The sequence below is a fragment of the Palaemon carinicauda genome, chromosome 17 (genome assembly GCF_036898095.1).
Source record: "Palaemon carinicauda isolate YSFRI2023 chromosome 17, ASM3689809v2, whole genome shotgun sequence".
NCBI classification, from domain to species: domain Eukaryota; kingdom Metazoa; phylum Arthropoda; class Malacostraca; order Decapoda; family Palaemonidae; genus Palaemon; species Palaemon carinicauda.
In genome coordinates, this window is record NC_090741.1 from 35,168,134 (window position 1) to 35,191,762 (window position 23,629).

General features: G+C 42.8%; 1 protein-coding gene across 1 annotated transcript in view; it reads left to right on the forward strand.

Moving 5' to 3' along the window:
• The first annotated feature begins 323 nt into the window (after window positions 1–323).
• The window catches only part of LOC137656664 (LMBR1 domain-containing protein 2 homolog), a 41,724-nt gene continuing 18,418 nt past the window's right edge, over window positions 324–23,629 (forward strand). Inside the window, exons 1-8 of the mRNA XM_068390837.1 lie at window positions 324–849; window positions 1,307–1,563; window positions 10,978–11,142; window positions 15,283–15,493; window positions 16,122–16,298; window positions 16,990–17,167; window positions 17,307–17,488; window positions 17,678–17,917. Coding sequence (XP_068246938.1) covers window positions 676–849; window positions 1,307–1,563; window positions 10,978–11,142; window positions 15,283–15,493; window positions 16,122–16,298; window positions 16,990–17,167; window positions 17,307–17,488; window positions 17,678–17,917 — 1,584 coding nt within the window. The 5' untranslated portion in view covers window positions 324–675. The remainder of the gene's footprint in view (window positions 850–1,306; window positions 1,564–10,977; window positions 11,143–15,282; window positions 15,494–16,121; window positions 16,299–16,989; window positions 17,168–17,306; window positions 17,489–17,677; window positions 17,918–23,629) is intronic.

Below are 23,629 nucleotides of genomic sequence, written 5' to 3' on the forward strand. Positions count from 1 at the left end.
TGTAGGGAAGTAATGAATTTTTTTTTTTTTTTCTTTTTCATAGGTGAAGCATTCAATGCTTCATTTCTGTCTAGGATGAAGGAAGGATCGGGATCTGCTGTGGTGCTGAAGGAAGTCTTGCCACGCAAGGGTTTGCTTTACCAAGAAGATTTTGCCAATTTGGCACTTTGCAGGCCCAAGTTGATGCCTCTGAAATCTGTCACATTAGAGAAATTGGAAACTATGCAGAAGACTTTGCAAGAGAAAGGAAGACAGCAACAAGAGCAGCAGCTACAGGAATCGCAGGGACTGCCATCCGGCCGCAGCACTTCTCAAATGTTCTGATAGTTCTCTTCTTGATTTCCTGCACCTCATCTTGTTTCCATGTCCTTTTTCTACTCACCTTAGGACTTCTGTATCTGTGTGAGAACTTCAGTCATGTGAAGTAATTGTGCATACTAGACACTGGCTCCTCCACTTACCATTTCACCATGAATTTTTGCTAATTGCACTTCAAGTCATGGACAAAGACTTTTAGTTAGTGTTTGTGCTTTGTCCGTGAATGCTGCAGTGTGCTAGTGATTATGGTAATTTGAAAGCACCAAGTGATAGTAAGAGAAATTAGAAAGTTATTTAGGTTTATTGGGCAACAGGAGACTCGTACATATTGTCAGCGGAGAAGCAAAGATTCGCAGCATGGGTGTTGGACCTTTAGTCGGTGGAGTACTGGTGACTTTTCTGGTTGCCGCGGTTGTACTCTTCCGCTACGGAAACTGGTACAGGCACCACTTGGTGGTTACAGTGTCTGTGTTAATAGCATGGTACTTCTCCATGTTAATAGTCTTCATCCTCCCTCTTGATGTTTCTAATGTAAGTATCTGTCATATTGCTGCCATTGCATATGTTTTATGACCCTTGTGTATGGTATATTAATTGTCGAGTTCCATTCCTCCATTTTGTTTTTTTCTATGCTGTAATCAGCATCAATTTTCATAAATGTAGCTAGCATTTATTATGAAATAGATCTTTGTGATTGGTGCTACATTAAAAAGACTACGGAAGAAATGTCAAAATTAAATTGTAAAGTAGAATTATTTTGTCGGTAGTATTTATTTATGTTTACTAAAGGCACTGACTACTGTGTTGGTGTTTGTATCAGTACCTGTGTTCTAGAAGTAGAAGGTTAATAATCAAAAGAATTGTCATTAACTACAGCTTTGCATTTAAACTATTTCTGGTATGAAATACTATTCCAAAGTACAGATTTACTTTGTAACAACGTCTAACTATATATACCATATTTGTCATATCTGTTTTCTTAAACCAGACCATCTACGGAAACTGCAAGGAGAAAATATTAGAATCGCATGTGCAATCATCACAGCCTATGGTAATAGAGGCTGGTAATGACACCAATGTAACTGGAATCCTTCCTACAACATACGACATAAACAGCACAGTCACTCTGACGCCAGCGCCAGCATCCGTTCAGCAAGAATGCCATGAACCATGGAGTCTCGTTCCTGAGGGAGTTTTCCCCATTTTTTGGCGAGTCGTCTATTGGACATCACAATTTCTTACATGGTTTGTCATTTGATTTTACTGTATTTGACTGCTTTGTTATTGTTCATCTTCATTTTGCTTCAAAATTTCGATACCAGTTATTAATCCTGCTTTGTTTCTATGCATATACAAACCTTGATTAGCAGTGGGCCTGGATTGAGCTGATAATCAGATCTGTGGATCTGAGAATGCTCTCAAATCCTATCAAATAAGGTCTTCCTCCACTCCCTTCTCAATGCTGAGAAGGTTTTATGCACCTGAGCATTCTGTGTCATCTCTTCTGCAGGCTCAAGACAGAAGGTACATATTGATTAATTTCAGCAAACAGAGGGAAGTAGCACAGTCTCTCCCTCACAACCAAAAACTTATGAGGGAATTCATTCTACACGGGCTTCCACACTAGCGATTGTTCCAGGATTGTTGAAGCCTCACTGGTAATCATCCAGCAATTTCTCTTCCGGTTTCGGTGCAACAAAAAACAGAAGAAGATGAGGCATGATGACTCTTTGTTGATTTCCTCTTCAGGGAAGTTCTACTCAAACCCCATATCCAGGGATCCTGCCATTTTCAGATGAATCCAGGGATCGTGCGACACCTTTTGAGTACAGGAACACCTCAGGGAAGCATTTCACAGAAGTAAACTACTTTTCAACCAACAGGAAGTATAAGCAGTGCTTTTGTTATCTTCCTAACAGGTTTTATACGTCACCCAGTAGCATTTAAGAACAATAACTCCATCTTTGTAACTTGGGTCTACAAGCAAAGTGGTTCTGTTTCACAGATCCTTTGCAATTGTCAACACACAACGTGATAGAGTTGTACGCAAGATCCATTTCCCACTAGTGCATGGTGCAAATTATGGGGCATGAAACTGAATCCTAACAAAATTCAAAGTATGATTATGAGTTGGTCGACGACAGTGGCTCCTCAACATCCGGATCTTGGCATTGATAATGTTTCTTTAACTCTGTATGGCTCTTTTAAAATCTTAGGTCTGATTCTCGACAACAAATTTACTTTTGAGAAACACATTAGGTCTGTCTCTTCTTCACCTACACAAAAAAAAAATGGCTAACTTGAGAAAGTTTTGTAAGGTTTTCGGTGATCAATCTATTTTGAAGAAGTATTTTAATTCTTTTATTCTACTGTACCTTGTTTTGAGTACAGTATAGTAATGTTCTCCTGTCTGGTCTTAAGATGCTGATTTTCATCTTAATTTGCTGGACAGGAACTTTTGGTCTGTTAATTTTTTTATATATGACCTAGATATTAATCTCCGGCCCTGTCGTTCAATTAGTTTGCTATGCATGTTGCAGAAGATTTTTAAATATTTAACTTAGCCGGTGAATATATATAGGTGAATATATATAGCTGCAACTCTGTTGCTCGACAGACAAAAAACAGTAAAAACTCGCCAGCGATCGCTATACAGGTTGCGGGTGTGCCCACCAGCGCCAACTGTCGGCCAGATACCATACTCGATGTAAACAAAGACTCAATTTCTTCTCTGTCGACGTGTCGACAAGACGTACTTTACTCGCTGTTGAAACCTGGAGTTTTTCCCATCATATTTGGTGAAGTACTTTAATTTGGTTATGAGCTTTCGCAGTACAGGGTTTTTCTTCAAATAAATCCTTGAACTCTTTTTTGTATCGGATTCATTGTTGATGACTTAGATCGTTTTTTGGAATTTTCCCTTGACCAATTCAAAATGGCTGACCTTTCACAAGTTCCCAAGTTTAGAAAATGCAATGCTAGGGACTGTCATAGGCGTCTTCCAAAGGCTTCTCTCGACCCTCACACTGTTTGTTCCAATTGTCGGGGTAAAACCTGTCAATTGGAAGATCGGTGTGAGGAATGCGTGGGCCTTTCGGAATTCGATTTTATCGAATTTGAGAAGTATACACGCAGACTAGAGAGAGATAGGGTAAGGAGAAGTTCTTCTAGGTCGGTAGATTTTTCCTCTCCTCATGCCCCTCAACCTAATCCTTCCCCTGTAGTGGTTGTTCCTAACCCCCCTCCTAGCACTCAGGAACCATCGATGGCTGACATGATGCGTGCTATCCATGCCTTGGGGGAGAGAGTTGAGTCCCTTGCAAGTGACCGCAATCAACTCATGGCGGATGTTAAGGAACTAAAGTGCCAAAGTGCCGCGGGAAGTGATAAAGTGCCTAGTGTTTCACAAAGTGTTGTGAACAGTGTTGCGCTTGAGGGTTCGTCTGTTCGTGCCTGTCGTCCTCCTAGTCCGGGACCTCTTGCAAGCTCCCAAGCCCAGGGGAGAAGCTATGTCGTACGACTCATGGGTTCGAGAGGCCTTGATCAGCGAACAGACGTTCCCTCTATGGTATCAGGCGTATCTCCCCAAGATCGCCCCTACCAACATAAGACGAGAGAGCCCGTTTTTACCTCGTCGTCCGAAGGTGTTTCTCGTAAGAAACCTTGGACCAAGGTCTCACGACCTTTGAAGCGTAAGTCGGTCCCTTCAGGACAAGTCCAACGTCCCAGTTGTAGCCACTGGGTCAGTTCGGACTCGTTGCCGTCATCTGATGACTGCTCGCCGCCTAAGAGAGGCAAAGCGGTGCCGCCTCAGTCGCTCACTCCGTCTGTTGCCGCACCTGCCGCCGTAGACCCTAAATGGGTGTTGCTGCAGGACATGCAGTCCAAGCTTGCGTCCTTGATGGAGGACTTCAATGCGGAGAAGGTTGCTGCTGAACCTTCTGGCCAACAACCATCCAAGCGATCTGTTGTGCGTCCTGTTGACGCTGAGGTAACTTTCTCGCGTCTACCAGTTGGGGTTGTACCTCCACCGATGCGACCCAGTGTGGGTGGCCAGCCGCACGTTGACGTTAGGCGACGCACGGAGGTGGTTGTTGACGTTCAGGACGGTCGGCAACCATCAGAGGTGACTTGTTTTGACGCGGTGCTTCAACCTCCGCAACCCGGTATGGTGTTGACTGCACAACCCAGACGGTCTAAACAGTCTCGGGTGGACGCTGTGCGTCCTCGCGCACCCATGGTTGTTGACAGTTCACAGACTGTGCAGCAGTTCCATGACGCTGCGTCCGGCTCCGTCACGCATGCACCAGTGCGACCGGACTCAGCGAGCCAAACGTTGCCCACTCCTTTGCCGTTTCCTCATCAGTTTTTGGATGAGGAACTATCAGATGAGGACGTTGCTGAACCACAAGAGGATCAACCTTCAGAACTTGACGAGCCTAAGGCAACTCAACCATCATTGGACTTTAGAAAAGTCATGGCTGTATTTAAGGAGTTGTTCCCTGACCACTTTGTTTCTGTGGCTCCTCGTTCGCCGCCGTCAGAGTTTGTATTAGGCGTGCCTGCTACCGCACCTGCCTTTACTAAACTCGTTCTCTCTCGCTCATCCAAGAGAGCTTTGCGGCTGTTGGGAGATTGGCTAGAGACTAAGAAGAGTTTAGGAAAGACAGCATTTGCCTTTCCCCCATCTGAACTCTCGTCTAGATCGAGCGTCTGGTATGCCACGGGAGAAGTTCTCGGCTTGGGAGTTCCTGCCTCTGCCCAGGGCGACTTCTCAAGTCTTGTAGACTCTCCCCGCCGCCTTGCCATGAGACGCTCGAAGATTTGTTGGTCACCATCGGACCTGGACCACCTTCTTAAAGGGATATTTAGGGCTTTCGAAGTCTTTAACTTCCTAGACTGGTGCTTAGGAGCCCTGAGCAGGAAAATCTCTTCTACAGATAAGGATGTTTCCTTGCTCATTATGTCCTGCATGGACAAGGCCGTCCGTGATGGGTCCAACGAGCTAGCCGCCTCATTCACGTCCGGAGTCCTGAAGAAGCGAGAGTCTCTCTGTTCTTTCCTGTCTGCTGGAGTGACGCCATGCCAAAGATCTGAGCTACTCTTTGCTCCCCTTTCCAAGTGCCTTTTTCCTGAAGTCTTGGTAAAGGAGATTGGCTTATCTTTAGTTCAGAAGGACACCTACGATCTAGTTGCGTCCTCGGCTCGCAAAGCTCCCCCTTTGCCTACATTGTCTGCTAGACCGAGGATAGACACTCAGCGTCTCGCTTTATTCCGCCCTTTCGTGGCAGAGCCTCCAGCAGAGGAGGTGCTCGTGCCGAAGGGAAGCGAGGGAAGAGGAAAGGATCCAAGTCCTCTAAGGGCAGAGTCTGACTGCCCGCAACTTCAGACAGCAGTAGGAGCCAGACTCAAGAACTTCTGGCAAGCCTGGGAGAAGAGAGGCGCAGATCAACAATCTGTGAAGTTACTCAGAGAGGGGTACAAAATCCCTTTTGTACGCAAACCCCCTCTAGCGACGTCCCCCATCGATCTCTCTCCCAGGTACAGAGAGGAAGAAAAGAGACAAGCCCTGAAACTGGAAGTGTCTCTTTTGCTAGAGAAGGGAGCGGTGGTCAAAGTCTCGGACCTTCGATCACCGGGGTTTTACAACCATCTCTTCCTAGTATCAAAGAAGACAGGAGGTTGGAGACCGGTGCTAGACGTCAGTGCTCTGAATGTCTTTGTCACAAAGACGAAGTTCTCCATGGAGACCACAAAGTCAGTCTTAGCAGCGGTCAGAAAGGAAGACTGGATGGTCTCGCTAGACCTAAGGGACGCCTACTTCCACATCCCCATTCACTCAGACTCCCAACCTTTTCTGAGATTCGTCTTCGAAGATGTGGTTTACCAGTTTCGGGCCCTGTGCTTTGGCCTAAGCACAGCTCCTCTCGTATTTACGAGGCTGATGAGGAATGTGGCCAAATTCCTCCACTTATCGGACATCCGAGCCTCCCTTTATTTGGACGACTGGCTTCTCAGAGCCTCTTCCAGTCGTCGCTGTCTGAAGGATCTCAAGTGGACTCTAGATCTGACCAAGGAATTGGGACTCCTAGTCAATTTGGAAAAGTCGCAGCTGGTCCCATCCCAAACTATTCTGTATTTAGGGATGGAGATTCACAGTCAAGCTTTTCGGGCTTTTCCGTCGGCCCCCAGAATAGATCAAGCCCTGCTTTCCATCCAGAAGATGCTGAAGAAAGAACGCTGCTCAGTCAGGCTGTGGATGAGTCTGGTAGGGACGCTGTCATCCCTGGAGCAATTTGTATCACTAGGAAGACTACACCTCCGTCCTCTTCAATTCCATCTGGCTTTTCACTGGAAAAAGGACAAGACGCTAGAGGCGGTCTCGATCCCGATTTCCGGAAAGATAAAGTCTTGTCTGACTTGGTGGAAGGACAATATCAACCTAAGAGAGGGTCTTCCCCTGGCTGTTCAGATACCCAACCACGTTCTCTTCTCGGACGCATCGGACTTGGGCTGGGGCGCGACGCTGGACGGTCGGGAATGCTCAGGTCTGTGGAACTCGAGTCAAAGGAGCATGCATATCAACTGCAAGGAGCTGTTGGCAGTTCATCTGGCCTTGAAAAGCTTCGAGTATCTCCTTCGAGGCAAAGTGGTGGAAGTAAACTCGGACAACACCACGGCCTTGGCGTACATCTCCAAACAAGGAGGTACCCACTCACTGACGTTGTACGAGATCGCAAGGGACCTGCTCATCTGGTCAAAAGGTCAAGACATCTCCCTAGTAACGAGGTTCATCCAGGGCGACTTGAACGTCATAGCAGATTGTCTCAGTCGGAAAGGGCAGGTAATTCCAACCGAATGGACCCTCCACAAGGATGTGTGCAAGAGACTTTGGGCCTCTTGGGGTCAACCAACCATAGATCTCTTTGCAACCTCGCTGACCAAGAGGCTTCCAATCTATTGCTCCCCAGTCCCGGACCCAGCAGCAATACATATAGATGCCTTCCTCCTAGATTGGTCACATCTGGATCTCTACGCATTCCCACCGTTCAAGATTGTCAACAAGGTACTGCAGAAGTTCGCCTCTCACGAAGGGACAAGGTTGACGTTAGTTGCTCCCCTCTGGCCCGCGAGAGAATGGTTCACCGAGGTACTTCGATGGTTAGTAGACGTTCCCAGAAGTCTTCCTCTAAGGGTAGACCTTCTACGTCAGCCACACGTAAAGAAGGTACACCAAAGCCTCCACGCTCTTCGTCTGACTGCCTTCAGACTATCGAAAGACTCTCGAGAGCTAGAGGCTTTTCGAAGGAGGCAGCCAGTGCGATTGCTAGAGCAAGGAGAGCGTCTACCAATCGAAGTGGGAAGTCTTCCGAGACTGGTGCAAGTCAGTTTCTGTATCCTCGACCAGTACCTCTGTAGCCCAAATAGCTGATTTTCTCTTATACCTGAGAAAAGGACGATCCCTTTCAGCTCCCACTATCAAGGGCTACAGAAGCATGTTGGCATCGGTCTTCCGGCATAGAGGCTTAGATCTTTCCAACAATAAAGATCTGCAAGACCTCCTTAAGTCTTTTGAGACCACTAAGGAGCGTCGTTTGGCTACTCCTGGGTGGAATTTAGACGTGGTACTAAGATTCCTCATGTCAGACAGGTTTGAGCCTTTACAGTCAGCCTCCCTGAAAGATCTCACTCTTAAGACACTTTTCCTGGTATGCTTAGCCTCGGCTAAAAGAGTCAGTGAGATTCATGCCTTCAGCAAGAACATCGGATTTTCGTCGGAAAAAGCTACTTGTTCGCTGCAACTTGGTTTTCTAGCCAAAAATGAGCTACCTTCTCGGCCTTGGCCTAAATCTTTCGATATTCCCAGCTTATCGGAGATCGTAGGCAATGAACTAGAAAGAGTCTTTTGCCCTGTTAGAGCTCTTAAGTTCTATTTAGATCGTACTAAACCTTTAAGAGGCCAATCTGAAGCTTTATGGTGTTCAGTTAAGAAACCATCCTTGCCTATGTCAAAGAATGCTTTGTCATACTTTATCAGATTGTTAATACGAGAAGCTCATTCACATCTGAGTGAGGAAGACCGAGCTTTGCTTAAGGTTAAGACGCACGAAGTTAGAGCTGTAGCAACTTCCGTGGCCTTTAAGCAAAATAGATCTCTGCAAAGTATAATGGACGCAACCTATTGGAGAAGCAAGTCAGTGTTCGCGTCATTTTACTTGAAAGATGTCCAGTCTCTTTACGAGAACTGCTACACACTGGGACCATTCGTAGCAGCGAGTGCAGTAGTGGGTGAGGGCTCAACCACTACAATTCCCTAATTCCATATCCTTTTAATCTGTCTCTTGAAATGTTTTTTATGTTGTTTTTTATGGGTTGTCCGGAAGGCTAAGAAGCCTTTCGCATCCTGGTTGATTTGGCGGGTGGTCAAAGTCATTTCTTGAGAGCGCCCAGATTAGGGTTTTGATGAGGTCCTGTTGTATGGGTTGCAGCCCTTGATACTTCAGCTCCTAGGGGTCTGTCAGCATCCTAAGAGGATCGCGAGGCTCCGTAAGGAAGACGTACTTACAAGGCAGAGTAATCGTCTAAGTCGACTTCCTTACCAGGTACCTATTTATTTTGTTTTTGTTATATTGATAACTTCCAAAATGAAATAAAAACTCTTAGCTTATACGATGTAAACATATTTAACTGGTCTCTACCCACCACCCTGGGTGTGAATCAGCTATATATATTCACCGGCTAAGTTAAATATTTAAAAATGATATTTTAATTATAAAATAAATTTTTGAATATACTTACCCGGTGAATATATAAATTAAACGACCCTCCCTTCCTCCCCAATAGAGACGCAGTGGGATGAGAAGAAATTGAGTCTTTGTTTACATCGAGTATGGTATCTGGCCGACAGTTGGCGCTGGTGGGCACACCCGCAACCTGTATAGCGATCGCTGGCGAGTTTTTACTGTTTTTTGTCTGTCGAGCAACAGAGTTGCAGCTATATATATTTACCTATATATATTCACCGGGTAAGTATATTCAAAAATTTATTTTATAATTAAAATATCATTTTTCATAATTCTGATTATCTTTATATTCAGATCTTTCCAGACAGTACCATCCTGTTCATAATACTAGGTATGGAGTTTATTTTTAATAGTCATGCCTTCTCTATCATGTGGCACTACATAACACAGTATTCTTGAAGTTTTATTCCAGCTGTGATCTTTTGAAATAATTTAACTTATCAGGTAATTGAATTGGTAGAACTTCAAAAGTTCAAACTTGGAGCAAATTTTTTTATGTGGAACTGGCTGACATAAGTCTTTTTATAGTTTATATATGAAATATCTGTTTCAATGTTGTTACTGTTCTTAAAATATTCTTTTAATTGTTCATTACTTCTCATATAAATAATTTTATTCTTATTTTCTTTCTTCGCTGGGCTATTTTTCCTTGTTGGAGCCCTTTGGCTTATAGCATCCTGCTTTTCCAACTATGGTTGTAGTCTAGCTAATAATGATGATAATAATAATAATTTTTCATTACTTCTCTCATAGTTTATTTATTTCCTTATTTCCTTTCCTCTCCTGGCTTATTTTTCTTATTGTAGCCCTTGGGCTTATAGCATACTGCTTTTCCTACTAAGGTTGTATCTTAGCTAATAATAATAATGATAATAATAATAATAATAATAATAATAATAATAATAATAATAATAATGGAGGAATGTTCTAGGAGACACTCAATCACCAGAGGAACAGTATCTAAGTCTGAGTTACCTGTATTTATAAGTTGAATAACCTCAGAAAAGCATCAGTATTCAAGCGCATTTTTATGAATAATTAAAATGATGTTAAGCTCCAAGTTGTAAAATAGAATGTACATTCATGAATTGAATTCTGTATTCATTTTAAAATTGTATAGCAGTTCATCACTTAACCCCAGAGATCAAACTTATCCTGCACCAGAAGGATATTTGAACGCAGCTCATACTCTCCATGATCAGTGACTTAATCCCTTCCTGACCCCAAAAATTGCTCATTGTAAAACATATTTAGATATTGTATACATTAAAGTACTTGCATGCATGAAATTATGCAAAAAATGGAAAATTGAACTCTACTTAGGTGGAAGGCTGCCTGGTTAGATGGAACTCAAGCACACCAGTCTCTAACTTAGCAATTATCCCTCTTCTCCTTTCTATTACGACTTTCATAACCTTTTGTTTGGACTTACTACTACTACTGTAATAACCTTTTAGGCATCATTTTGCATAAATATACATAAGAAAAAAATAATAAAGATTTAGCAATAGATTTAGGAACAATTTTTTTGCTGGTGTTCACTGGTGCAGAGGCAAGCAAAAGTGTTATGCCACTCTGGATACACACCCCATCTATACAGGTTCTAGAAAGTCACATTTACCCATTTGATCTCCTTATTCAAGTTTGTATGCATTTGTTCTCCAGTGTTCTGTTGTTGTTTACTTGGTATTTTAAACTCAAGTGTTGATTATTTAATATTTTGGGATTAAATGGTGACACATGAAGCACAAGTCTTCTGTTACAAAAAAAATGTCAATAAACTCTTTTATTGAATTCCAATTTTTACAAGAATTTAACTTTTCAATAGTGTTTGACTTATCCTCTTATTCCCCAGGTTAATTTTGCCCTTGATGCAGTCCTACACAAAGGCTGGAGACTTCACTTTCGGAACAAAGTTACGTTCTGCATTGATAGACAACGCCATTTATTATGGCTCCTATTTATTGATAGTGGGAATCCTTCTTCTTTACATTGCTCTTACAGATCTTGGACTTGATGGGTAAGATGATATTCTTCTTCATTTTATAGTTAAAAGTATAAGGTCATAAACAACAGATTCATTATTTGTAACTATTGTAAAGAAATGGCTCAAGTTTTGCTTGAAATAAACTTTGATTCCTTAAGTTCAGTTTAATATGAATACTTAGTTGTTCCTGCAAGAATACAAATCTTTGTCCTTTAAAAGAAGTACAATTACAGCTAAGTTGGAAAGTCAGCTGTTAAGATTAATAACGAGCTTTCAGTAGTTACCGATGCATGGCAAGGAAGCCCGGCCCCTTGCCAGCTCACTGAATAGCCATTTTGACTTCAGCCGACGAGTAGTACAGGCTTACGCTTGGTTTGACAAACTTGGCAGTATGTTTCTTTTTCTTTATCTTTCCAGATTGATGTGTGAGTTGGTCATGCCCATGAGTATCTGGTCGCAAGTGCAGAACTTTGGTGAGCAGGATCTCCATGGATCCATATTCTTTGTCCCTTCCTTGCAGAGGTCATGACTACATGTAGTCAACCCTCTATGAGGATTGTAAAGACTGGCTATCCTCGCAGCGATTGGAATAAAGCAAGAGGAGGAAGCAGTAGTCAACGTTAGCACACATTAACCTGTTAGATTGCACATGCCTGTTCACAAGTGCTCATCAGTCAATAGACTAACACCAATGTATTAGATATTACTCATTCATGTACGCTCTTCAGGTTGTACACATTCATCATATTTCGGTGCACAAGCTCACCACTCGGTACATAATCCTCAGAGGAGGATTCCCTGAGTGCAGGTCAACAGAAGAAGCTAATCATGAGATTTTCCTTACATGATTGATCCCCTTGAGGCAGTCTTTCTCATTCTCGAGTTATGTCACCCTTACACTCCCCACCTCTTGAGAACCCATATACACCGTAAAGTAGAAAAGCGTGAAGTCGACAGAGACTCGCATGGGAACGATCACCGCAAACAAGGTCCCCGTTTAGAAGAAAATACCTGTTTTTTGCAACTAGATGACAAGATCAAGACGCCATGATCCCATCGAAGAGATTCCTCATTGGCCGAGGGAACAGCCTAAGGACATATCAGTCTGCAGGTCTTCCCGACGTGACTGCTTGAGCCCTTAGGAGGTATAGGCATTTGCTCTGTTATCCAAGGCAAGTGCAGGAATGAATGGCTGCAAGGGATACTGTAGTCCAGTTCCATCAACATCACAGGATTACCGCCCAGGTGCAGTTCTCAGACCAAACAGGAAACAATCTGGACATCCCTGAGAATGTGCTCCTCTTCCCCTCGAGGAGTTTGGAGTCCTTCGATTGCGATCGACCCATCAGTGAGCTGGCAGTGGCAAGGACTTCCTTACCACCTGTTGGGAACTACCAACACCTTGTTATAAACTTTTAACCGAGTTTTTAGATATACTTCTATTAAAAGACTCATATTTGTATAGTTAGGAAAGATACAAAAGATTTCTTCAATTTGTGATTTTACCCCTCAAATTTCAATATATTTTTTCATAAGATATCATGTATGATATGTCTGAGACTTTAATTGTGTGAGCCTTAAATTCCCTCTTATGATTGTAAGAGAAGTGAAAACCTATACCCATCTGTATTGGAGGCAAATTTAATTGAAGAAATATTGTTAATCCTCAAGATATACTATTCTCTAGTTATAGAAAACTGTCATACTGTATTGAGATATAATTACTTTTCAGTATGATTTAGAATTAGAAGTTTTATTGACCAGCTCCATAGGATTAATGAATTTCAAGTAAATCAGCCCTCCATTATCGTGGCGGTTAGTTAACCTCGATGCCCACATAGAGCGAAAAACCTCACGTACATCACCGTTGAAACAATAACCACTACCTACGAGCAGACAACTAACACTAGATAACTCGCTGTACTTTGCTACACTGTGGTTTCTATTGTGGTATAACTGTAGAGTTTATATTACATTATAAAGGTAATTGTGCATTACTAACAGTTTCAGTACAAGCTAAGATGACTCATAATGCATAAGTCGTCGCCATTCCACTATGTATAAGTAAGAACAAAACACTTGTTCCTATCTAACAACATTCACTGAAACTATTGTGTATATTACAGTAATATACAGTACAGTATGCACAGTACTATCACTACAGTACAGCTTAATTTAGCTAAAGTGAGATAACATATCACTTGTAAGTGATCTCTGTCTTTGTGAAGTCACCTCACGATCCTACCAGCTTGTCACCTAATAAGTAGCCTGCATCTACGAAAAGTACAGTATTTCATTTACAGTACTGTACCGTATATGCACTGTTAGTAGTTCTTTTTTAATGAATATATGGATATTTATCCTAAGACAATTGTAACAGTAAGAATAAGAAAAAAAAATCTTTGATGCATGATGTATCCTTAATGCCCAGAAATATGGTTAAGTATTGAAAATGCCTCTGACCTTGTTCATCATGAGGCAATTATTTTTAAACTCAACCAGTTGGGAGTGTAGTAGTTGACTCTTTTCTTCGTCATTATTATTGAATTTTAAACTAATAGATTAGTTGTTGATGGGCACCATAGTGAGCAAAGAGTAGTTGGTGATAGGCACCACAGTGAGTATAGGAATGCAATATCTGGTGTTCCTCAGGGTAGTGTTCTTAGCCCATTACTTTTCATATTTTATACGCATATGTGGTTTAGCTTTGAAAACAAGTTTGTCGCATAATCAGATGACTACTCTGCATCAATTTCATCTCTTGATTGTAGATCTGGGGTTGCTGAATCCCTTAATAGAGATCTAGCCAAAATCAGTGCATGGTGCAAAGTGTGTGGCATGAAGTTGAACCCGAACAAAACTCAAAGTATGATTGTAAGTAGGTCGAGGATAGTGGCTCTTCAACATCAAGATCTCTACATTAATAATGTTCCTTTAACTCTGTATGACTCCTTTAATATTCTAGGTGTGATTCTTAGTTGCAAATTTACTTTTGTGACACATTTGGTCTGTTTGTTCTTCAATTGCAGAAAAATTGCTTGTTGAAAGCATTTTAAGATTTTTGGTGATCATTCTATCCTGAATAAATGTTTTAATTCTTTTTATTCTACCTTGTTTCGATGACAGTATTGTTCTTCTGTCTGTTCTTCAGCTGCAGATTTTTGTGTTAGTTTTTTTGACAAGAACTTGCAGTCTGTTAAATTTCTTATTCCCGATCTTGATAGTAATATCTGGCACTGTCATTCAGTTAATTTTTTATGCATGTTGCATAAAATTTTTCACAATTCTGACCATCCTTTGTATTAAGATCTTCCCAGACTGTACCATCCAGGTACATACTACTATATATTCAGTTAATTCTGTCTTTGAATCATTGGAATTAAAAAGTTCAAACTTGTAGATATGTTTTCATGTTGGCCAAGTTGAAATAAGTCTCTTCTCTTCATAGTATACAGTATATATGACAGATCCATTTTAATGTTACTGATCTTAAAACATTTTACATTTGTTATTTATTACTTCAAATATATAGTTTATTCATTCTTTATTCCATTTTCTCACTGGACTATTTTCCCTGTTGGAACCTTAGTGCTTTTAGCATCGTGTTTTTTTCAACTAGGGTTGTGTTGTACCTAGTAATAATGATGATAATGATGATAATGAGGTGTGCATGAATACGCACTTCTACATACTGTACATAGCATACAACAAATCCTTACATAACTCTTCACTAGTTGCTTGACTAACACTTTTAAAAGATTCTTTTGCAATGGACATGGGGAAAATTATACAGAAACTGCCAAAGAAGTGGTGTTGTGCAGGGAGGTTAATGGCTCGAAGGCCGGTTACAAAGAAGCACGGGTGTTTTGAAAACATTGGACTGCGCGCAGTAGCTTTAACCACAAGGTCCCATGAAGAATCGAAACTATTTAAGATAGTATGTGGAATTTGGTACCACGGAATATCAAAACTGTGATGTTAGAACCAACAATACTGGAGGGCGGACTGTATTGGTCTGGCAATTTTTATTTCAATAAATGAATAAAGTAATTTTTATATCTTCCAAGCCATTTCCCCCAATTTTGGGGGTAGCCGACACAAAAAAAAGAACAAAAAACAAGAAATAGAAAACAAATTATAGGAAAACGTATTAAAGACTTCCTTTTATTGCAGTTCCAAACTACGTGCAATAGCGGCTTCAGCTTCTAACACCTGGGGACTGTTCTGGCTCGTGCTGTTGCTGGGTTATGGTTTAGTCGAAGTACCTCGATCTCTGTGGTACTCTGCTTCAACTCTCCACACTCTACATCATGCTTATTTCCGTGCCGCCAAACTGTCTCAGGAACGGGCGGAGGCCAATGAGCATGTCAACGATCTCCTTCAGGTATACTGTAGTTTAAAAACTTACAACACTGCTATATTTTGTTGCTCTGTATTTTAGTGAATTTTTATATACACTTCAATAACTTAAAAGACAGGTTTATGAAAGAAACTTTTGTCAAAAGCATTACAGTACTTTCTGGGATTTTGCATATTCAAATTGTTGTAACAGTGATGTAAGGAACAGGGCAACAAGAAATATATGAACTGTCTTTTCCAGGGTGCACAGCAATATTACAGTATGGGACATAGATACCATAAGCAAAGAAAACAAATTGTGTTAAGTGACCATGTTGCAATTGATTAAATGTGACTAAACACTTTATCATTAGAGGAAAACTCAACTATCATCTCTCATTCATTAGAAAGTAGAATAGTAGAGTAAAATTTATTGAAATCTCTGGTGCTAAAATTTTAGAAATTTTTGGTGAGACATCAGTTAGTACAGAGGAAAATTTCTCATCTGTGATATTATGAGTTGAAAGATGTTAATGATTTTAAGATATTAAAAAGTTTGCATACCAAAGGAATGTACAGTGCTATATATACGTGTGTGCTTTTGAGAAATACTAAATAAGAATTGAAATTTTATATTTCTTATTCATTATTTAAACTACTTTCAATTCTTTTAGAGTATGCAAGCGCTTGGAGGAAGCGTTGGCCTGGGTCACCCGTTGCGTACGCATATGGACATCATCGAGAGTAAAGTTCCAACAGAATTACTGGACAAAGCTCGTCGTCATTTAGCCCCTGATTCACCCCATGCCGACGTTCCATCAGAAAAAGCTCTTGTCAGACTACACAAACAGGTTAGATAATTTTGAAGAGGACTTTTCTGGTTATCAAGCAAAATAGGGACAAATGATGTAATGTGTGTAGGAGGCTTTGACATGCTGCAGGTGGACAACCCTTTGATTATGCTTTGTTTGATTAAGGAATTTATTGTACTGTAGACTATTTTATTCCTTATTTGGGGTTGTTAAGTCTCTCAGTTGCCACATTTAAGTAATTTGCACCTGATGTGACCAGTCGTCACAAAAACAGTATTCACATATCTAGTGCTTTGTCATTGTATTTATACAAGACCTTTCTAATGTGACAGTTTGAATCGATTTTTCATGTTTTATATTGCTTGTTTATTCATTTTATAAACTCAGTACCCTACTGTACTTTTTTAGAATCAGATTTTTAATATGCAGTATGTGATAAATGACTTTGTTCTGTGTATTGTGAATCTTAGTACATGAACAGAAGATCTGATTCACATAACATGAAATAAAGACTGACAACAGGGTATAGGGAATGCAGAATGTTAATAAATTAGTATCTTGAAGGTAATGCAGCTTGATCATTAAACAATGACTGTCCAAACAAGTAGCTTTTTAGATTTTTCTTGATTTTACAGTAAATTACAATACAATTTTAATGTTGCATTTATTTAAATATCTACAGTATCTTTTTAACTGTGAAAGGAAACATTTTAGAGTGCTTTTTCCACAGCTCATCAAAGCTCTGCAGAACCACCGTCGTGTTGAGACACAGTGGGGTTTATTGGTCAGTAAAATTGTAGATCTTGAAGACACTCATCGGAACTCTGTCTCTCACGAAAAGTCCTTCAAGCCATCAACGCCACCTCACAGACATTATATTATATCTTATATCTACACTCCAGCTATTGGTGAGTACTGAACATTATTGCAGTGTCTTAGATAGAATGAAAATTATGAGACATGTTTTCAGTCTTGTACAATTTTCTGACAGAATTTCAATTTAGGTACAAATGCCAAATGAACTGCATTTCAAACCACTTATTCCAGAATGGTTATGGCGATGTCGAGTCCGTGGATATCTACTAAGGGCCCTAGCTGTTATAAGCGCCCTTGTTTCGGTGGTGGTTGTGTGGTCAGAGCTTACGTTTTTCAGCACGTCACCAACCTTATCTCTCTTTGCAGTATTTGTCAATCTTGCCAAAGCAAATTATGACTACTTTACAATAGAGGTGAGTTAAGTTTTTATAGAAATCCTTTTTTTAAAGCCTGATATGATTCATTCGTAATGTTTATTAGCTAGTGTTGGTTATTGTTTCTTTTGTACCATGAAATATTGTACAATATACTTTACTGTACTTTTATATGTTTTGACTATTTCAATGAATTAATAAGATTATTTGCATCCTTTCATTTTACAGATTATATCTTCTTTGTCAATGGCTTACATTGCACTGTGTGCGTATTCCACCTTGTTCAAGATTCGCGTGTTGAACCTCTATTACCTTGCACCGTACCACCAGACAGATGAGTATTCTTTGATCTTCTCGGGAATGATGCTGTGCCGTCTCACTCCCCCCATGTGCCTCAATTTCCTTTCCCTCATCCATATGGATTCTCATGTCATCCAGGAACACACAGAAGAAACCCATTACACGCAAGTAAGTGACATGTGGTCGAGCATCTGTTGTTTTTAGATCATGCTTTGGGAGTTTCTACTCAGTGGTTACTAGCTATGGTTTACAGTGCAAGAAGAACAAGCAATAGGCTCTAACAGCCTTCTACCCTTCTCCTGTAATGTTCAGTACCACATACTATTCCAATACTTTACTTTACTTTAAGGGTTGCTTTTCTGGTCCTATACAGCAGGGGAACCCTACTCTTTACAGGACCTCCATTGTCATTTGTTCCGTAACTGGAATGCAAACCAACGCTATTTATAGGGTATTAATTTCGGCAAAGCTGAAAGGACGAGCCATTAGAATTTATCTAGGGTTAACTACCCATCCACTAGTTAGGGGGGATTGTAGGGGTGGTAGCTAGCTACACCCCTCACTCAGACACCTGTCACTGAGCCTCACTTTGCTTTTGGCTCGCATGGAGAACGGTTGCCACCGTTCTTCCTCCTCTCCAATTTGGACTGCGCATTCACCCACCAGTGTGTGAATCGCTTCAAAGTGAGTCGTCATACATTTGTTATCCTTCACTCCCAGCGATCTGTGATTCGCCTACTTGAGCCTCTCGTTCAGCGGTAACGATCAACCCTCGTTATTGCGGTATTGCTCGTCGACACGGAGATGCTCTCCTTCTTATCAAGAATCACCAGTTGCAGCCACCATAGGCAGTGGTAGTAGCTGCTAGGAAAGGTAAGGTGGTTAATGATCGTTCGCCGTCGCCAAATTCCCCTCTCCTCAAACACATAACAGCGCGTCAGCTGGAGAAGGAGGAAGGGGGCAAGCTTCAGGGTTTTGAAATTCCAAAACTGCCTTTGCACAGAAGGGAATCAATATCTGCAGCACCTAAGCCCTCAGCATCGGGAGTGGAGACCCTGCGGAAGGACCATTTGAGGGATCTTTCGGATAGTGCTTTGATGAGCAAGCAGTCGTGGTTCAGCGCCTTGGTCAGAGCTGTAACACAGGCCTTCGTTCCGATGCTTCCTTCGCAACTGGCAGAAGCCCCCTGGGTTTCCTTGGGAGCTTCCTCTGTTTCAACCGGTCTGGGACGACGGACCACAACTGCTTCTCCCCTGAAGAGGAAGAGGGGATCTCCTGACAAGCTTCCTTCATCAAGGGTCAAACTGATTCTGGTCAGGACGCCAAGGGTAGAGGTTCCTCCTATGGATCCATCGTCGCCTCTGCCCAACAATGCCTCACCCATCATCTCGAGAGGCTTTCAGAGGGAAGAGTCAGCTTCAGACTCTCCCCTCCCATCATGGACGGAAAGACCAAGGGGAGAGAACGCCGTCTACCTCCAGCTCTTTGTTCTCTCCTTGCTGAGAAGGTTGTTACTCCCAGACCTTCGGCCTTGGAATCTCTGTTTCCCCCAAGAAGGGAACCTAAAGACTCCAAGACGGTGCCAAAGTCCTCCTCCAGGACTCAGAGACCCACTGAGGAGATCAGGAGCTGAGTCAACCTTTCCGTTGATGACCATGACCCACCTTGAGGTGAGACCTCTGCGGTGAATGAAGGTCTTGTTGCCAGCCCAGCTTCAGACCGAGACCAGAGAGAGTCAGAGCATGCCTTTTGGCAGGTTCTGACCATCATGAGGGCCCTCAACGGGTTGCCGGACCCAATGACGGCCCTACAAAAAGGCAAAGACACGGTCTTAGACCTTGTCTTAGGCACCCAAAAGCCTCCAAAGACCAGTGCAGCTTTGCCATCATCCTTGGGGTTAAAGGGTGTTCAGAGTAAGATCGCCTCCCAGCCTTCAACCCTCTCTGAGTCTTACCACTCGACCTTGTCCACTAAACATCTCCCACCTTCGTGTGTCAACCAGAGGAGGTATTATGAAATTATAAACGAAACTTGCTCGACGATGTCTCTCCATCATTCCCTTGAAAAGAACTGAACAAGGAAGTCTCTCTAGAGAGGCTCTCTTCGCGTCAGGTCTCGTTCTCGGCGTCAGAGATCATGAACCAAGAGAAGGTCCCGAAGTACGCCATGCAGGCGACTTTTTGGCTGGATCTTTGGTTGGGAGTTGTGGGAATCCTGGTACGGACCGAGGGTTTCTCAAAGAAACGTACTAGGAAGACTATGGAGTCCTTCCTTCTCTTTGGCACCCTCACCATTGAGTTTCTGGCCCACTAGGTGGTGACCCTGTGGGATAACACCATCCTGAAACAATGGGACGCAGTGGCAGAGAGATTCCACCTGCAGCTCCCTAAAGCCAAGATTGCCAAGCTCCAAAACTCCTCCCTGGAGGTGGCGGCAAAAACCGTAAATGCTAGGATAGGTCATCCCCCTGCTTGTCCACCAGTGGGGCGGATGCCTAGATAGCTGCTGGACCATGTGGATGCAGCTCGAGGCCAAACCTTGGACAATCTCAGTGATTCATTCAGGGTATCACATCCTGTTCATCTCATCTCTCCCTTCTCTGACCATGAATCCAGTGCTTGTGAGCTCCTTTGCGATGGGATCAGCAAAGGGGCAGGCCCTTCGGGCTGAAATTCAGACCATGTTGTAGAAGGGCACTCTCCTGGAGGTCCTCGACAGCTCCCAAGGCTTCTCCAGTCAACTCGTTCTTGTGAAAGGCGTCTGAATACTAGAGACCAGTCATCAATCTCAGCTCTGAACAAGTTTGTCGAACAGACTTCGTTTGGCATGGAGACAGCAGACATGGTGAGACTAGCAATAAGACCACAGGACTTCATGTGTACACTGGATCTAAAGAATGCATACTTCCAGAACCCAATCCATCCGTCTTCGAGGAAGTAGCTGAGATTCAACATCGACAACAAAATATACCAGTTCTAGGTGCGTGCTGTGTTTCGTCCTTTCACAGCACCTCAGTTCTTCACAAGAGTGTTTGCCTTAGTGTCATCCTGGGCTCACAGGCTTGGCATCCGTCTCCTTCCGTACCTGGACGACTGGCTGATCTTAGCAGACTCGGTGGCAACCCTTCTTCAGCACCGAGACAAACTTCTGAGGCTATGCCAAGACTGGGGACCTCAAGAAGTCTTCCCTGCTTCCCACTCAAAGACTGATATACCTGTGCATGATATTAAACACCAAACTACACAACCTCAGATAAGAAGAACTTCCAGCTCAGAAGAGGCTATGTCTCATGAGACACCTATCATCCATGACCTGTCTTGTGCCCAATGGTCGCCTCAGGATTCGATCTCAACTGTGGCGTCTGAAGTCCAGCTGAAATCAGGCTTTCGATTCCCCGGACACTCTGGTTCCCATGGGATCAAAGGAAAAGACAGACCTCAGATGGTGGTTGGCAAACGAGAATATGCTGAAAGGTGTCGATCTTCTTGTCCCTCCTCCTGATTTGATGCTGTTTTCAGATGCATCAAAAGGAGAGTGAGGACCCACATGCTGCACCACATGGCCTCAGGCTTTCGGTCAGAGTCCGAAAAGTACCTTCACATAAATCTCCTGGAGATGAAGGCCATATTTCTGGCCCTTCATGAGTTCCACCAGTTTCTGGTGGGTCACCTAGTGGTGGTAATGAGCGACAACACCACAGTAGTGGCTTACATAAAAAAGCAAAGGGGTACTTTTTGCAGCCCCTATCCCATCTAGCAGTAGAGATACTGAGATGGGAAGAAGTCCACTTAGTCTCACTATCAGCTTGCTTCATTCCAGGCAAGAGGAATGTGCTCGCCGATAATCTGAGCAGAGCAGAGCAGAGCAGATAGTGGGTTCCGTATGGTCTTTGGATCATCTAGTAGCCAACAAAGTTCTGACTTTATGGGGTTCTCAGACTATGTACCTGTTCGCAACAGCCCTGAACTTCAACGCGTTGTACTGCTCCCCAGTCCCAGATCCCAAGGCTCTCTGGCAAGATGCATACCAACATTGGCGGGTCAACATCGACGTATACGCATTCCCACCATTTTGTCTAATGAGAAGAATTCTTAACAAGACCAGAACATCGGTCATTCTTTCAATGACCCTCATAGCTCCGCTATGGCATCACACAGGATGGTTCTCGGACCTTCTGCTGCTCCTGACGAGCCACCAAGAGAACTTCCACCACGACGCAATCTACTCAGACAACCACATGTCAACATCTACCACAAGGCAGTAGCTTTGCTACGTCTTCACGCCTAGAGACTATCCAGCATCTCCTCACTCAGAGAGAATTTTCGCAACAGGATACGAAAAGGTTGTCTGGATACCTGCGAAGGTCATCAGCTTCAGTCAACCCAGCAAAGTGGAACGTCTTCTGTGGTAGTTGTGGAAGGGGTCTCGATCCACTCGATGCCACTGTTCCAGCAATAGTGGAGTTTCTCGTGTATTTGCGGGAAGAAATGTGCCTTTCAGTTTCAGCGGTTAAAGGCCATCGCTCAGCCTTAAATCTCGACTTTAAACTGAAAGGAATGAGTATTTCCTCATCGCTAGAACTTTCCCTCCTCATACGAAGTTGAAGTATAAACTTACCTGTCCTCAGTTGGAAGTGAGACCTCCCTCATGGATCGTGATTTTGAGTTCTTCAGTCCCTAAAAAGATCTCCGTACGAACCATTACGCCAGGCAACAGATCGCCACCTGACTTAGAAGATGGTGTTCCTGCTCGCCTTGGCCTAAGCTAAACGAGTTGGTGAACTTCATGGTTTCTCATATGACATCGCCCATTCTAGGGGATGGGGAGAGTTAAGCTTCAGCTTCGTCCCTGAGTTTGTTGCAAAGACTCAGAATCCGGGGGTTTCGTATCCTAGATTTGAATCTTTCTGGATAACAAGTCTCCTCTCTATAACTGACGAACCAGATCATCTGCTACTATGCCCAGTAAGGTGTTTGAGGCGCTACCTCAAGAGAACAGCTGCAGCTCGTCCCAGAGTACCCTCGCTCTTCAACACGGGCAGAAACAAGAGGAGGATCACGAAGAACACTATCTCCACATGGATTCGCAGGGTCATAGACCTTGCCCCAAATCCCGATCCTCCTCCAGTACCTCATCCCAGAGCCCATGACGTCGGGCGTAGCTATGTCCCTGGCCTTCAAAGAGAAAGAGAACTACTCTGTGACACAGGTATTGCGAGCTGGCGCGTGGAAACGTCAAACTACGTTCACCACCCGCTACCTTCAAGACGTGGCACACAGGAACCTCGATATGTTCTCTATTGGTCCTGTGATGGCTGCACAACAGCTAGTTTAGTATTTCATGCTCCTTATTGGACAAGTAGCAGGATGAGGGCATAGGTTACCTGGGTTTTAGTCTGAGTGAATGAAAAGGAATATCTGGCTCTTTTCCTTTCTTCATCCTCCCCTCTCTGGGGGAAAAAAGTATCCTGGATCCTCTGTCCAAGCTGACCTCAAACCTCTGCAGGTAAACCATTGCTCCCTAGTGTAACCTAATATTGTTTCAATACTGTTGCGTCCCCATAACCTGGCGATGTGGTATTGCGAATGTCTCTGTCTCTTCGGTTATTTCCTGAGACAATAACTTTTACCTTGACCTTCACATTGCTAGTATATCACCACACACAGCTTTTGTTGGCTGTAGACCATGCTTAGAAGGTTTAGGGAGATGTTAGGGTCTCCGATAGTGAGTACCCTGGGTAAGGCCAAAAGCCAGATTGGCGGGTACATCCACCCTCCTAATGGATGAGTCATCCGTATAGATAGCATTGGTTTGTATTCCAGTTACGGAATAAATGACAAATTCATAGGTAATTTGTACTGTATTTTTCCTAACGATACA